Here is a 15,619-nt window from a genome sequence, read left to right as displayed (position 1 = left end):
CAATTCCAGTCATTCCAATAAATATTATACCTCTTAATATTCAAGAATAGGACTTGGAAATATGGAAGTATAGATTAGCTAAATTGTTTTACCTGAGCATAGCCCCAAAACTTTTGTAAGGGCTGTCTCTCTCCTCATCCTCGGACGAGGAGAGGAGAGAAGGATCATCAGACCAAAATGCAGCTTTCGGGAAATAAGCCATCTTTTTATTTACAACGACGATGGCAACACGAAAAACAAAACCCTTTCAAATATACAAAACAAGAAAACGACGTTGACGAAACCTGAACATAAACTTACATAACTAAACGTAAACTCACGGACAGGAAACAGACGACATCAAAATAAACGAACAGCCAAACAGTCCCGTATGGTACATACATTCGACGACACAGGAGACATTCACCCACAAACAAACAGTGAGAACACCCTACCTAAATATGACTCTTAATTAGAGGAGAATGCAAAACACCTGCCTCTAATTAAGAGCCATACCAGGCAACCAAAACCAACATAGAAACAGATAACATAGACTGCCCACCCAAAACACATGCCCTGACCTAAACACATACAAAAAACAACATAAAACAGGTCAGGACCATTACAGAACCCCCCCCCTCAAGGTGCGAACGCCGGGCGCACCAGCACAAAGTCCAGGGGAGGGTCTGGGTGGGCAGTTGACCACGGTGGTGGCTCCGGCTCTGGACGCTGTCCCCACACCACCATAGTCACCCCCCGCTTCTGTCTACCCCTCCCAATGACCACCCTAAAACTCACATCCCCTAAATAAACGGCCAGCCCCAGGAGAAGGGGCAGCACCGGGACAAAGACCAGCACCGGGATAAGGGGCAGCACCGGGACAAGGGGCAGCACCGGGATAAGGGGCAGCACCGGGACAAGGGGCAGCACCGGGACAAGGGGCAGCACCGGGACAAGGGGCAGCACCGGGACAAGGGGCAGCACCGGGACAAGGGGCAGCACCGGGACAAGGGGCAGGTCCCGGCTGATATACTCTGGCAGATCCTGGCTGAGGGACTCTGGCAGGTCTATGCAGGCTGACGGCTCTCGACGCTCATGGCAGGCTGACGGCCCTCGACGCTCATGGCGGGCTGACGGCTCTCGACGCTCATGGCGGGCTGACGGCTCTCGACGCTCATGGCGGGCTGACGGCTCTCGACGCTCATGGCGGGCTGACGGCTCTCGACGCTCATGGCGGGCTGACGGCTCTCGACGCTCATGGCGGGCTGACGGCTCTCGACGCTCATGGCGGGCTGACGGCTCTCGACGCTCATGGCGGGCTGACGGCTCTCGACGCTCATGGCGGGCTGACGGCTCTCGACGCTCATGGCGGGCTGACGGCTCTCGACGCTCATGGCGGGCTGACGGCTCTGGTTGCTCATGGCTCGCTGACGGCTCTGGCAGATCCTGTCTGGTTGGCGGCTCTGGCAGATCCTGTCTGGCGGGCGGCTCTGGCAGATCCTGTCTGGCGGGCGGCTCTGGCAGATCCTGTCTGGCGGGCGGCTCTGGCAGATCCTGTCTGGCGGGCGGCTCTGGCAGATCCTGTCTGGCGGGCGGCTCTAGCGGCTCCTGTCTGGCGGGCGGCTCTAGCGGCTCCTGTCTGGCGGGCGGCTCTAGCGGCTCCTGTCTGGCGGGCGGCTCTAGCGGCTCCTGTCTGGCGGGCGGCTCTGTAGGCTCATGGCAGACGGGCGGCTTTGCAGGCTCATGGCAGACGGGCGGCTTTGCAGGCTCATTGCAGACGGATGGCTCAGACGGCGCTGGGGAGACGGATGGCTCAGATGGCGCTGGGGAGACGGATGGCTCAGATGGCGCTGGGGAGACGGATGGCTCAGATGGCGCTGGTGAGACGGATGGCTCTGGCCGGATACGGCGCACTGTAGACCTGGTGCGTGGTGCCGGAACTGGAGGCACCGGGCTAAGGATAAGCACCTTCCTACTAGTGCGGGGAGCAGGGACAGGGCACACTGTACTCTCAAAGCCCACTCTATACCTGATGCGAGGTACCGGCACTGGTGACACCGGGCTGAGGACAAGCACATCAGGATTAGTAGGGGGAGAAGATACAGTGTGTACAGGGCTCTGGAGACGCACAGGAGGCTTAGTGCGTGGTGCCGGAACTGGAGGCACCGGGCTAGATACACGCACTACAGGGAGAGTGCGTGGAGGAGGAACAGGGCTCAGGAGACGCACTGGTAGCCTAGTGCGTAGTGTAGGCACTGTAGGTACTAGGCTGGGGCGGGGAGGTGGCGCCGGAAATACCGGACCGTGGAGGCGTACTGGCACTCTTGAGCATTGAGCCTGCCCAACCTTACCTGGTTGAATGCTCCCGGTCACCCGACCAGTGCGGGGAGGTGGAATAACCCGCACCGGCCTATGTAGGCGAACCGGGGAAACCATGCGTAAGGCAGGTGCCATGTATGCCGGCCCGAGGAGACGCACTGGAGACCAGACGCGTTGAGCCGGCCTCATGACACCTGGCTCAATACCCAATCTAGCCCTACCAGTGCGGGGAGGTGGAATAACCCGCACTGGGCTATGCACTCGTACAGGAGACACCGTGTGCTCTACTGTGTAACACGGCGCCTGCCCGTACTCCCGCTCTCCACGGTAAGCCTGGGAAGTGGGCGCAGGTCTCCTACCTGCCCTTGGCCCACTACCTCTTAGCCCCCCCCCCAATAAATTTTTGGGAGTTACTTACGGGCTTTTTGGGCTTCCGTGCCAGACGCGTTCCCTCATAGCTCCGGTTCCTCTCTCCGGTAGCCTCTGCTCTCCTCAGTGCCTCCAGCTGTTCCCATGGGAGGCGATCCCTACCAGCCAGGATCTCCTCCCATGTGTAGCAACCCTTTCCGTCCAATATATCGTCCCATGTCCATTGCTCCTTCTTTTCCTGTCCCTTACTCCATTTACTCCGCTGCTTGGCTCTGGAATGGTGGGTGATTCTGTAAGGGCTGTCTCTCTCCTCATCCTCGGACGAGGAGAGGAGAGAAGGATCATCAGACCAAAATGCAGCTTTCGGGAAATAAGCCATCTTTTTATTTACAACGACGATGGCAACACGAAAAACAAAACACTTTCAAATATACAAAACAAGAAAACGACGTTGACGAAACCTGAACATAAACTTACATAACTAAACGTAAACTCACGGACAGGAAACAGACGACATCAAAATAAACGAACAGCCAAACAGTCCCGTATGGTACATACATTCGACGACACAGGAGACATTCACCCACAAACAAACAGTGAGAACACCCTACCTAAATATGACTCTTAATTAGAGGAGAATGCAAAACACCTGCCTCTAATTAAGAGCCATACCAGGCAACCAAAACCAACATAGAAACAGATAACATAGACTGCCCACCCAAAACACATGCCCTGACCTAAACACATACAAAAAACAACATAAAACAGGTCAGGACCGTTACAACTTTGGACTTATTAGCCAGCCCCACTCTGTTGTTTATGATTTTATTGTCATGGAGGACTGATTTGGCTCATTAATTTGAGTTGAAAAATAAATGCTGCACTCATGGAATGGTATGCTTTGAGCACCACTGAAAAGTGCTATTTACATATGAAAAATGAATGCCATATGCTGCATTTGCAATAGGCCTATTGTTTACCTTTTTTGTTGGTGACACTTTAATATCTTGAAAATATGCAGCTGTTTAAAGGGCAAATCCACAGATAAAACAATAACAAAACTGCCGCCCAGCCTCTGTTTTGGTAAGAGCTGAGGGATGGGCCTGGAGAAATGTAACCACTCTCAGATGAATAAACAGAGCTATTGTCACGTTCCTGACCTATTTCTGTTAGTTTGTTGTATGTGTTAGTTGGTCAGGACGTGAGTTTGGGTGGGCATTCTATGTTTTCTGTTTCTATGTTGGTTTAAGGGTTGCCTGGTATGGCTCTTAATTAGAGGCAGGTGTTTGGCGTTCCTCTAATTGAGAGTCATATTTAGGTAGGTTGTTTCACAGTGTTCGTTGTGGGTGGTTGTCTCCTGTGTCAGTGTTTGTCGCACCATATGGTACTGTTCGGTTTGTTTTTGTACATCGTCATTTTGTGTAGTCTATTTTCCCTGTTCGTGCGTTCTTCGTGTTTAATGTAAGTTCGTATGTCTAGGTTTGTCTACACATTCGTTTTGTTATTTTGTTAGTTTATTCAAGTATAGTTCGTTTTCTGTCTTCGTTGTTTTGTAGTGTCTTAATTAAATCATGCCATTTCTCAACGCTGCGCCTTGGTTCAATCACTACTCCTCCTCTTCGGATGAAGAGGAGGAGGACTACCGTTACAGCTATGGATGCAAGGACTGACCATCCACGATATCAAAATTATTGTTTTAACCAATGTTATGATGCTATACAGTGTTTCTTTACATTTACAATGTTTACAAACATTGGAGAAAAACAAGCTTATATTTGGGGTTCTTGTGGAGTGTGACAGTTGAACTAAGCTCATGTGTCACGACTTCCGCCGAAGTCGGTCCCTCTCCTTGTTCGGGCGATGTTCGGTGGTCGAGGTCACCAAAGTTCTAGCCATCACCGATCCATTTTTCATTTTCCATTGGTTTTGTCTTGTCTTCCTTCACACCTGGTTCCAATCCCATCAATTACATGTTGTGTATTTAACCCTCTGTTTCCCCTCATGTCCTTGTCGGAGATTGTTTGATTGTATGTGATTGTGCTAGTAATGTGTTGGTGTGCGACGGGTTTTGTACCCACTTTTGTTGTTTTATATGTTTTGGTTTTTGGAGTTTGGTCAGCACTTATTAAACGACTCCGTTTATACCAAGTTCGTTCTCCTGGGCCTGACTTCCTTAGCACCAACACGAACCCATTACATCATGAGGCATTTATAAATTATATTCTTCAAGAATCAATGGATATATATACAGTACCAGTCAAAAGTTTGGACACCTACTCATTCAAGGGTTTTTCTTTATTTTACTATTTTCTACATTGTAGAATAATAGTGAAGACATCAAAACTATGAAATAACACACATGGAATCATGTAATAGCCAAATCATAATATATTTAATATTAGAGATTCTTCAAAGTAGCCACCCTTTGCCTTGATGACAACTTTGAACACTCAACCAGATTCATGAGATAGTCACCGGGAATGCATTTCAATTAACAGGTGTGCCTTGTATAAAGTTAATTTGGGGAATTTCTTTCCTTCTTTAATGTGTTTGAGCCAATCAATTGTGTTGTGACAAGGTAGGAGTGGTATACAGAAGATAGCCCTATTTGGTAAAAGACCAAGTCCATATTATGGCAAGAACAGCTTAAATAACGAAAGGGAAAAAACAGTCCATCATTACTTTAAGTTATGAAGGTCAGTCAATCTGGAAAATTTCAAGAACTTTGAAAGTTTTTTCAAGTGCAGTTGCAAAAACCATCAAGCGCTATGAAGAAACTGGCTCTCATGCAGACTGCCACAGGAAAGGAAGACCCAGAGTTCTCTGCTGCAGAGGAGAAGTTCATTAGAGTTACCAGCCTCAGAAATTGCAGCTCAAATAAATGCTTCACAGAGTTCAAGTAACAGACACATCTCAACATCAACTGTTCAGAGGAGACTGCGTGAATCAGGCCTTCATGGTTGAATTGCTGAAAAGAAACCACTACTAAAGGACACCAATAATAAGAAGAGACTTGCTCTGGGCCAAGATACACGAGCAATGGACATTAGATCGGTGGAAATCTGTCCTTTGGTCTGATGAGTCCAAATTTGAGATTTTTGGTTCCAACCGCCATGTCTTTGTGAGATGCAGAGTAGGTAAACAGATGATCTCCGCATGTGTGCTTCCCACCGTGAAGCATGGAGGAGCAGGTGTGATGGTGTGGGGGTGCTTTGTTGGTGACAATGTCTGTGATTTATTTAAAATTCAAGGCAGACTTAACCAGCATGGCTATCACAGAAAACTGCAGCTATAAACCATCCCATCTGGTTTGCGCTTAGTGGGTAGTTTTTCAACAGGACAATGACCCAAAACACACATCCAGGCTGTGTAAGAGCTATTTGACCAAGAAGGAGAGTGACGAAGTGCTGCATCACATGACCTGGCCCACACAACCACCCGACCTCAACCCAATTGAGATGGTTTGGGATGAGTTGGACCGCAGAATGAAAGAAAAGTGGCCAACAAGTGCTCAGCATATATGGGAACTCCTTCAAGACTGTTGGAAAAGCATTCCTCATGAAGATGGAGAATGCCAAGAGTGTGCAAAGTTGTCATCAAGGCAACGGGTGGTTACTTTGAAGATTTGAAAATATTAAATATAATTTGATTTGTTTAACACTTTTTTGGCCCTTGAATCAGTAGGTGTGTCCTACTCATTTAATACTTTTTACTGGTACTGTATATAATTTATAAGTCCAAAAATGGAAGTAGCAAATACAGATTTTCCCTTTAAGTCTATCAAAAGTGAGCAAGTTTGAGCATGTGTCCATTAGGCCTATCGATTTTTTTTCACAGGCTGTCCACTGGTTTAAAAAACAATGATTGATAGGCGGGCTTAAACTTCTGGAATTCAACCATTATTGGGTTCAAATACACATTTAGATTTGTGAACAGCCATCCACAACAATCACAATCCATAGCTAAATTAAAAAGCAGCAGTGTGATTCACATCAATGCGCTATGTAGATATCAATAATAAGTGATATCAGTATCACCGTAAACTACACCACTGCTGACATCCTTATCTTCTAGAGTTTATTCAAGTTGGATAATCTTTGGACACCGACAGCAGTCAAACCACTGGAAGACATCACTTGGACTGTAGCCTACAAAAGCCTATTCCTGCTCTTTTCCCGCGATCCATAAAACACATTTGGTGTGTCATCATAGTGGTCTCTGATTTATGGTCAGACTCGCTCACATTGAACAAATTTAAATGTGCGCCTATTTTCAATGATGTATGAATGTCATTGAGAAAAGAGAGAAGTGTCAAATACTTTTTTGGCAAACATTATTTCTTAATTTAAAAGTAATCTTCGAAGTAATCATCTAGTTTTTCAAAAGTATCTGTAATCTGGTTACAATATTTTTGCTGGTAATGTAACGTATTACTGTTACAGCTTTTTGTAATCCCTTACATGTAAGAGACTGCATGTAATCTGTTACTCCCCAACATTTACTTGGTTGTTTATGGTTTTCAATGAACTTGAACATCACGGGGTCATTATTCATCACCATGTCCTATAATCAAGTGTACTGAAAAAATATTTGACACCAGTTGTTTAACTTCCATTCCGATTTTATGTTTGGTTAACATCCTGTTTTTGATGGATTTCTTTGATATAGTTTCCATATCTAAATGTATCTTAAAACCGTTCAAAATGACGAGGGAGAGGGGATTTGCGCACAAACACTCAGCTGGTGACCAAGGAGACCAGTGGGACGTTGATTGGTCACCTGTGCGTGGGAGATGATGCTTCTCCCATCAAAGTTATAGCCTATATAATTATGTCGGATGAGATAGTCAGTAGAGTTCAATTCTGTACTGTGACGTGGCAATATAACAAGACTTTCTCGGGCAGACCACAAAACCAAACACAGAGCGCATATATCCTCACCAAAGCGCATTAGAATCTCATAGCTCGAGATGAGCGCTTCGTATCTTCAACAACTTTGCATACTTCAATTGGTCTGGTGTCTTGGATGTTGGAAGGCGACAGGTGAGAGATTATTTATGTCATTTAAATGAACTTCAACATTTCTGTATAATTTAGGCTATCTAAATCTTAAAATCCGAAATCGATGTTTATGTTGTTTTTGAATTAGCTATTTATATTGTTGATATTGTTGGCTATTGCATGTATTTTTATTGTATGTTATAGATTGATAAAATAAACAAATATATACTTTTGAAACGTACTTTTTTTCTTTCTGTAGAGGCTAGTCCATACAAAGAGTGTGAACATGGAATTGCTTTCAGAAGGGTATGGGACTTTGTTTTTTTTGCATGCCTATACCTGAAAAGTGAAAATAAAAGGCAATTGTGTAATTCAAACAAATATTGTGAAATTATTTTTTAAATAAATTATGAATTACCTATGAATGGATTATTAGATTGACAACAAGGATACATTTCCTTACCTGATACCAGAGGCAAAGTGTTAAAATGTAGTATGAAGGTATTCTAGGCCCAAATCATTCAATATATGCCTTGAATGTGTATCACTCTCTGTATCTCAGTCTTTCACTGTTTAAACATCTCAGTCCTCTACTGCGTTCATCAGAGGAGAGTTTGCACCAGTGGAGAAATCTCATCCGTGTCTGATAAGGGGTCAGCAGGGGATTCCAACCAAATTAAAGGGTGCCTCTTGTTACTTGTGGTGGCTGGGCTAGGTTATACGTGGAGAGGGGGTTGGGGACACACAAGTGAGTCACTCTAACTTAAATCAGACTGGTGGGGGACAGGATGAGGGGAATAAGAATATATAGGACTCCCCCCACTCCTATCAACTAGACACACCGATGACAGAGATACGATCATTACTTTGCAATGGGTACAGTATACAGTAGACAATGGATGACATGTACAACAGCTTTTATGTTTGCTTGGGTTTAGTGCCTTTAGATGTGTTATAGACTTGTGTTTTATCATTGACCATTGATTTGTCTGCTGCAGGGTCCTGGGGTCCAGACTGATGTTGGTGATATGATGGGGAGAGATCAGAATGAGGTAAAGCTTAGCTACCGTACGACTCAATCTTATCACAGATTATATATGATAGCAGCTCTGACGCCAGTGTAATTATTCTCTCCCTGTCCCTCTCCCCGTCACAGGAGCAAGTTCAGAATATTTTCAAAAGAGTAAGTTCCTCAACAATATCACACCCTATTACTAAATACTTGTTCATACCTTATTCCTCAAAATACTGAAGTTAACTTGCAGGTGCAATATTCATTGTCTTTGGAACAGTGTTGACTTTGTATATGCTCTTTTCGTCAGTTCCTGTTTCACTATTCAAAGGCCAACTCGGCAGACTCTGTACAGCATGCGGTAAGTAGAGAAAGACTCCTTGATACACAAACTGTATTTCCATATTGCTTCAGAATGTCAGTGAATTATGTCTGAGAGCAAATTAGAACTATGTACACACTCTCAAACAACCATGTACAATGTTTCAGGCATATAAGCAAAAGTGTCATTGGATTTCCTGGACAGCACAGTATGGGATTTTGTCTTTAGATGATAATATGCTGTATTTGTTATAACATGTTTTATTGATCTGATTATTTAGTAATTACATGCGATTGGAATCTAACAGGCATTCCCCTCTCTAGTCCCATTCAGTGCACCCGCTGATGCGCCTGTCACCCAAACTGTCTCAGAGGAGAAAGAAGCAGCTCATGCTTTTGGTAAGGACCCTGTGCTGTTTCAACCTTGATGATTAGCAGAATATCAATATTGAAGCAGGAGACAAGGACACTTCTGACCTGCAAGACCGACTAACCTTAACCAAACCCTTAACCCTGACCTTTACGCAATTTTAACCAATTCTGAAATGAAATATCGGTTTGCAGGTCAGCAGTGTCCGTGTAGCCTTTTCTGATTGAAGCTCAAGAGTTTGTGAAAGCTTCTCCAGTGCCTTTCTCTTAGAGGTTGAGGACCACAGTCTTTCTGTGGCCAGTCCGCAAGGCTCAATCAAGGTACAATATGTACTTTAGACATATACTACCCCTGACTAGAATCTACATAAAAGTTAGAACAAAGTAGACAATTCAAGAAATGCCATGCCTATGACCGAGGTTCTCTCTATTCCCTGCTACACAGAAGCACTCTGATGTGTGATGTAAAAATCTGACTTTGGAATAACTGGACAGAAGACATCAGCACACTGCAACCCCCCTGAACATTGAGCACAAAATGGCAGACTGAGGGACAGACAGAAGCAGCATCCTCAGTGTTCTCTGGCAATGGACTTGATATTTATGAGAAATAAATTATTGCAGATTGTGAAGTGTCTTCCTGATTTCAGTTGGTAAATGTAAATATTTTGTGATATAAGATGAGGATTCTATACTTTGCCATTTTGTAGACAATTGCACATACACAAATTCAGACCGCTATCTATGAACAGTGAACACAGTCAAAGGAGTCCTTTATGTGATGGTTACACAGATCAGGGTGAACACTTTATAAAAAGCGTCAACTGATTATGGCATGGGTGAATGGTTACTTACATTTAATTTAAACAATTACAAATGTATTCATTTCTATTGTCATTTATTATGAAACATATGTTAAATAAAAAAAAGGACAATCTTCAACCAAATGTTATGTAAAAACACAAGTTCAGATCTGATTTAGGAGAAAGATCTCGTAACATAAGAGATCTTTCAACCGGAGAGGGATAGTACTCTGATGGAGCCTCTCTGCTGACTGAGGTAACAGAGAGCGTGAGAAGTGTGCAGTTCACCACAGGAGAGAGCCATCCTCACACACAGTGATGGTTGAGCGTTAAGAGTAATGTTATTTGGTGTTAAGCGGCTAGTCCTCTTCGGAGTCACTGTCTTTCCGTGTGGGGAGAGTGGATCGGATCGACGACATCAGCTTGTCTTCAATCTGCTTCTTGGGGTTTTCTTCCAGGTCTGTCTTGACAGCGCCAGATTCTGATAACCTCCACTCCAGCTCTGAGGATGATAGGATAAAGCAGATTTAAATATCTAGTAGAGAAAGTAAGAAATTGTCATTCAAATCTGACAATGCACAAATCTGAGGGTGAGAAGTATACACACTGGACAGCACAACTACCATATCATGTCGCTAATAGTATCCTATAAAAGTCGAGCTGAGGCGATTGTCTCTTACCCTCAACTTTGAGGTTCATGCCCCCGAAGACCAGAGGCCCGATGTACTGTGCCTTCATCTCTCCCTCGTGGTATACAAAGATGGTGGGTAGGTTGTGGTCGGGGTAGTTGGGGATGCATGTGGTGGAGATGGACTTCAGGAACTTGGTCTGGGGGAATTTCCTGGCCATCTCTGACAGATGCTGGTTTATCAGGGTGCACAGAGGAATTCTGGGAGGATGAGAGAATGGAACAGAGAGATTCAATTACAATGGGTCAATTAGTTAAATCTATGTATTTGGCAGATAGACCTATTCAGTGCAATTTAAAAAGGACCACTGTTAATCAGGCTTATATGAACAACAAAAAAGGAAAACCTTGTTTCATGATTTTCAAATAAGGTCTTGGCCAATAAAGTTATCAGATCTAAAAAAAACTAACAGAACTCACCCCTGTTTGTAGAGATGCAGCACAACCCAGATGCCCTCTCCAGCTTTGTTCACCTCCTTGATGTAGTCCTGCCCAGAGATCTCCACTACTTCTCCAAAGCAATTCTTTATCTGGGTGGCTTTCCATTCTGCAAGCCTCTTTTGCCTGGTGAGAAGGAAATGGAGAGTTAAGGCAATGTAGGTTCATTCTGGTAATAACAAGGTCATAACATTGTCATTCTCTATTTGGGATGCAAAAGGCTATTTCACCATTAACATGATAGCCACAATGGAGCTTTACATTTTTCAGCATCTCTTTTAATGGCAGTAGGTTGTATTAAGGGACTGACATTAAGGTCTGAAAGGCACTTGCCCATCAAGTGAGAATTTTTAGTTCCCCAAAGACTTAAAATGTGCTGTTTACACACAGACATAGGGGAGGAATCAGAAATTATTTGCACTTAGGTTGTTTTCAATAAAATAATTAACATGCCCAATGTGGCAACCACAGAGCCGGCTCAACTTGAATATGGCAGCCAATATCTGTTGTATGTATAATGTACCATCTTAGTAATGCTTTGAAACCTGTAAATCTCGATGGCGGCCTCATCCTCTTCACTGAAGTCATCCTCGTTCTCATCCAGCTGGTCCAGAGTCATACTCTCATAGGTTTTTACTGGTCACAAAACACCACAGGAAATACAAGTAAGAAAAAGTATAATTTAAGGTATTAAAACTACTAACAGAGGATGCTGTTGACCAAGCATCAGCCTTCCAAAACCATGTCCTGTTAGTTAAAAAATTAAGAATAACATAAAAACTATTTTTAGACCAGTTCAGGAGAAACCTAGTCCCACAGAGGTAGCTATATGATATTAATAGCCACCTCTTACCAACAGATTCTTGCTGAAGAAGAATCTGCTGCTCTAGAGCGTCCTCATCAACCTCATCTTGAGTTTTCTCCTTGGGAGGAAGGATCCCCTTCTTCCTCAGGATGTCATTCCACTCGGTATCTGCGTTAGGGTCCTGGGATTGAGAAATAACAGATCATTGGAGTTTTATTTAAGCACAAACAGTGTTGTTAGTTTGCCACATAGTTTTTAAACATCTATAGCTAGGCTCTTTGGAATTACCAAAGATACTTATAACTACCGGTAACCACCTTTTATCTGTGGTATTACAGCTAGCGAACATTAGCTAATGTTTAAATTCGGCTAACGTTAGCTATGTCCCAATCAAGGTGACGTGCGAACATATACTCATACTGCTCAAAACGTCAGCTATGACCTTCATTACTACTTTTTCTATAGCTAGAAAAGGTGTTATAAGTTTTCAAACCTGCATTTTTTAACTGTTCAAGACAAACGCTGAAATCACACCACTTATCTCCCCAGACACGGAAATAGAAGGACCTCACCCACATTTCTTCCGGAGTAAAACAAGATCTTTAAATGTGAAAAAACGTAAATACTTGTCAGTTATCACAAATATAAACTTATTTCAGAGTAATTGAACAATAATGTATTTTTCTGAGGACGAATCATATTTAATCGGTGTTTATTATGCATTATTATCAGAAAACTGGCTAGCGCCAGAAAGTCAAGGGACAATAATAAAGGTTGCACCAACATCCGTTTTGCATCTCCAATATGTCCATATAAGGAGTGGGAAAGCTACTTTCCATATGTGGCAGCTGTGAGACAACAGCTGCACCTAAAAATCACGCTGTGCTGTCAGTCTCTGGGGTGACCAAGCTTATAGGGGTGGGGTTACACAGAGGTCCAACACATTTCTAAACAATGCTGGCCTGTTTTTGTGTTCTAATATGATAGCCTAATATAAGTATTCCCAAACTGGGGTAATGCCGTCGGGGGTACGCATAATAAAAATTTGATTCACATTTAAAAAATAAATAAAATGTTTTTACATTTCTTCACATTTTCAAACAGTTCATTTATATTTTTCAACTGGGCTATACATTTGGGTGAGTTTTTTTCTCGCCTGAGTAGCCTCGTTTCACTGCCAAAAATAAAATTAAACCATTTGGTGTTCAGCGAAATAACAACAGAATGTCAAATACAGGTAGCCTAGTCAAATAATTAACGTCCAATCACATTAACCGTTACTCTCGCGGGAATTCCGATAACGGTCCGTAGTAGCCAAACGTAGCTGGTGCTCATTCCGTTTGCTCGAAAATGGATAGATGAAAAAGAAATGGGGGAAAAATGGATAGATGGTTAAAAAAGTTAGGCCCGCGTCCATAGAGACACATACCAGCAGTACTACACCTGCACCTGTCGACAACACAGGTTGTTCTGCTTCCACGAGCACATCCAATGCTAGCATCAGTAATTCTACATTTATTGTTAGCCCAGCTAACTTAGCATGGACACTGCCAGTTGTGAATATGATGCAGCTGAAAAGCTACTGCCCCTTTACCCGGGAAAGCCCCGAACAACAGACAGGGACGTGAGATGATGATGAGAACTACATTGATTTGAGGTTCCTTTCCTCAGCCACAGTGTGTTATATGTGCAAAAGTACTATCTCACAACTTGATAAAACCTTCACTCTTGCGCAGACAAAGAGAAACAGAACATGCCAATTTGAAAATTAAGCCACAGGATGTTTTTGAGTGAGAATGAAGACTACTTTCGAGTAGTAAGACTTATATAAAAGCAACAGCTAGCACCATTAATAATAAGAGGCTAGAAGCGTCTTATATGGTGAGCTATCGAGTGGCTAGGACAGGCAAGCCCCATACTATTGTGCGGAGGACTTAATTCTACGCGGATATGGCTGGGACAATGCTGGGGGAAAAGGCCCCAAAAAATACAGAAAATGCATCATCAAACAACACTATTTCATGACACATCAGTGACATGGCAGGAGATGTTTTGAAACAATTCTTGCTTCGCTTACAAGCCGGTGCATTCTATGCTTTACAGTTGGATGAGTCAACAGACATGGCGGGCCTGGCACAGCTCCTGGTACAAGTCCTTTACGTTTAGGAGGGGTCAATTAAGGAAGACATCCTCTTCTGCAAACCACTGTAAACCAGGACAACAGGAGACAATATTTTTAAAGCACTGGGCAGCTTTGTGACATCAAATGGACTTGGGTGGTCAAGATGTGTTGGTATCTGTACTGATGGTGCAAAAGCCATGACAGTGAGACATAGTGGAGAGGTAATGCGCGTGCAAGCAGTTGCTCCCGATGCCACTTCAGTACACTGCAGCATCCACCGAGAGGCTCTTGCTGCCAAAGGAATGCCTGACAGCTTGAAAGACATTTTGGACACTACAGTTAAAATGGTTAACTTTGTTAAAGCAAGGCACCTGAACTGATGATGATATGGGCAGCAACCATGTAACGCTTTTACAACATACAGAAGTGCGCTGGTTATCAAGGGGCAAGGTATTGACACGTTTTTTTAAATTGAGAGATGAGCTTAAAGTTTTCTTTACTGACCATAATTTTCACTTGTTTGACAGCTTGCATGATGACGAGTTTCTCACACGACTTGTCTATCTGGGTGATGTTTTTTCTCTCCTGAATGATCTGAATCTAGGATTACAGGGACTCTCCGCAACTATATTCAATGTGCGGGACAAAATTGAGGCTATGATTAAGAAGCTGGAGCTCTTCTCTGTCTGCATTAACAAGAACAACACACAGGTCTTTCCATCATTGTATGATTTTTTGTGCGCAAATGAACTCAAGCTTATGGACAATGTCAAATGTGATATAGCGAAGCACCTGAGTGAGTTGGGTGCACAATTACACAGGTATGGATGACACAAAAAACTGGATTCGTTATCCCTTTCATGATTCGTTATCCCTTTCATGCCCAGCCTCCAGTCCACTTCCCGATATCTAAACAAGAGAGCCTCATCAAAATTGCAGCAAGCGGTTCTGTGAAAATTGAATTTACTCACAGTATCCTGCCTTGGCAAATCGTGCTTTTAAAACACTGATGCCCTTTTACAACCACGTACCTATGTGAGAGTGGATTTTCAAGCACACCCTTCTCATTAACCTGTGGTGAGTTTTTCACACTTTTCTATGAACAAATAAAGTTTTATATGTAAGATGGCTAAATAAAGAGCAAAATTATTGATTATTATATTATTATTTGTGCCCTGGTCCTATAAGAGCTCTTTGTCACTTCCCACAAGCTGGGTTGTGACAAAAACTCACACTCATTCTTATGTTTAATAAATGTATCGCATAGTGTGTGTGTGGCAGGCTTACAATGATGCCAAAAAACAGCATTTGAGAGTGCGCTGACCCTGGTGCTAGAGGAAGTACACAGCTGGAGGTTGAATGTTTGAAGGGGTACGGGACTATAAAGAGTTTGG

At 43.5% G+C, this 15,619-nt stretch overlaps 1 protein-coding gene across 1 annotated transcript; it reads right to left on the bottom strand.

Moving 5' to 3' along the window:
- Window positions 1-10,116: 10,116 nt before the first annotated feature.
- LOC129816534 (phosducin-like protein 3) lies at window positions 10,117-12,706 on the bottom strand. Its single transcript, XM_055871107.1, has 6 exons — window positions 12,597-12,706; window positions 12,152-12,284; window positions 11,844-11,934; window positions 11,281-11,424; window positions 10,853-11,061; window positions 10,117-10,674 (listed from the first exon to the last, which is right to left on the bottom strand). The coding sequence occupies exons 1-6, from the start codon at window positions 12,600-12,602 to the stop codon at window positions 10,532-10,534; spliced, it is 726 nt and encodes a 241-aa protein (XP_055727082.1). The 5' UTR covers window positions 12,603-12,706; the 3' UTR covers window positions 10,117-10,531.
- Window positions 12,707-15,619: the final 2,913 nt, after the last annotated feature.

This window comes from Salvelinus fontinalis, chromosome 19 (assembly GCF_029448725.1).
Source record: "Salvelinus fontinalis isolate EN_2023a chromosome 19, ASM2944872v1, whole genome shotgun sequence".
NCBI lineage: Eukaryota > Metazoa > Chordata > Actinopteri > Salmoniformes > Salmonidae > Salvelinus > Salvelinus fontinalis.
Note: the sequence above shows the minus strand (reverse complement) of the source record. Positions and strands in the feature narration are given on the sequence as shown.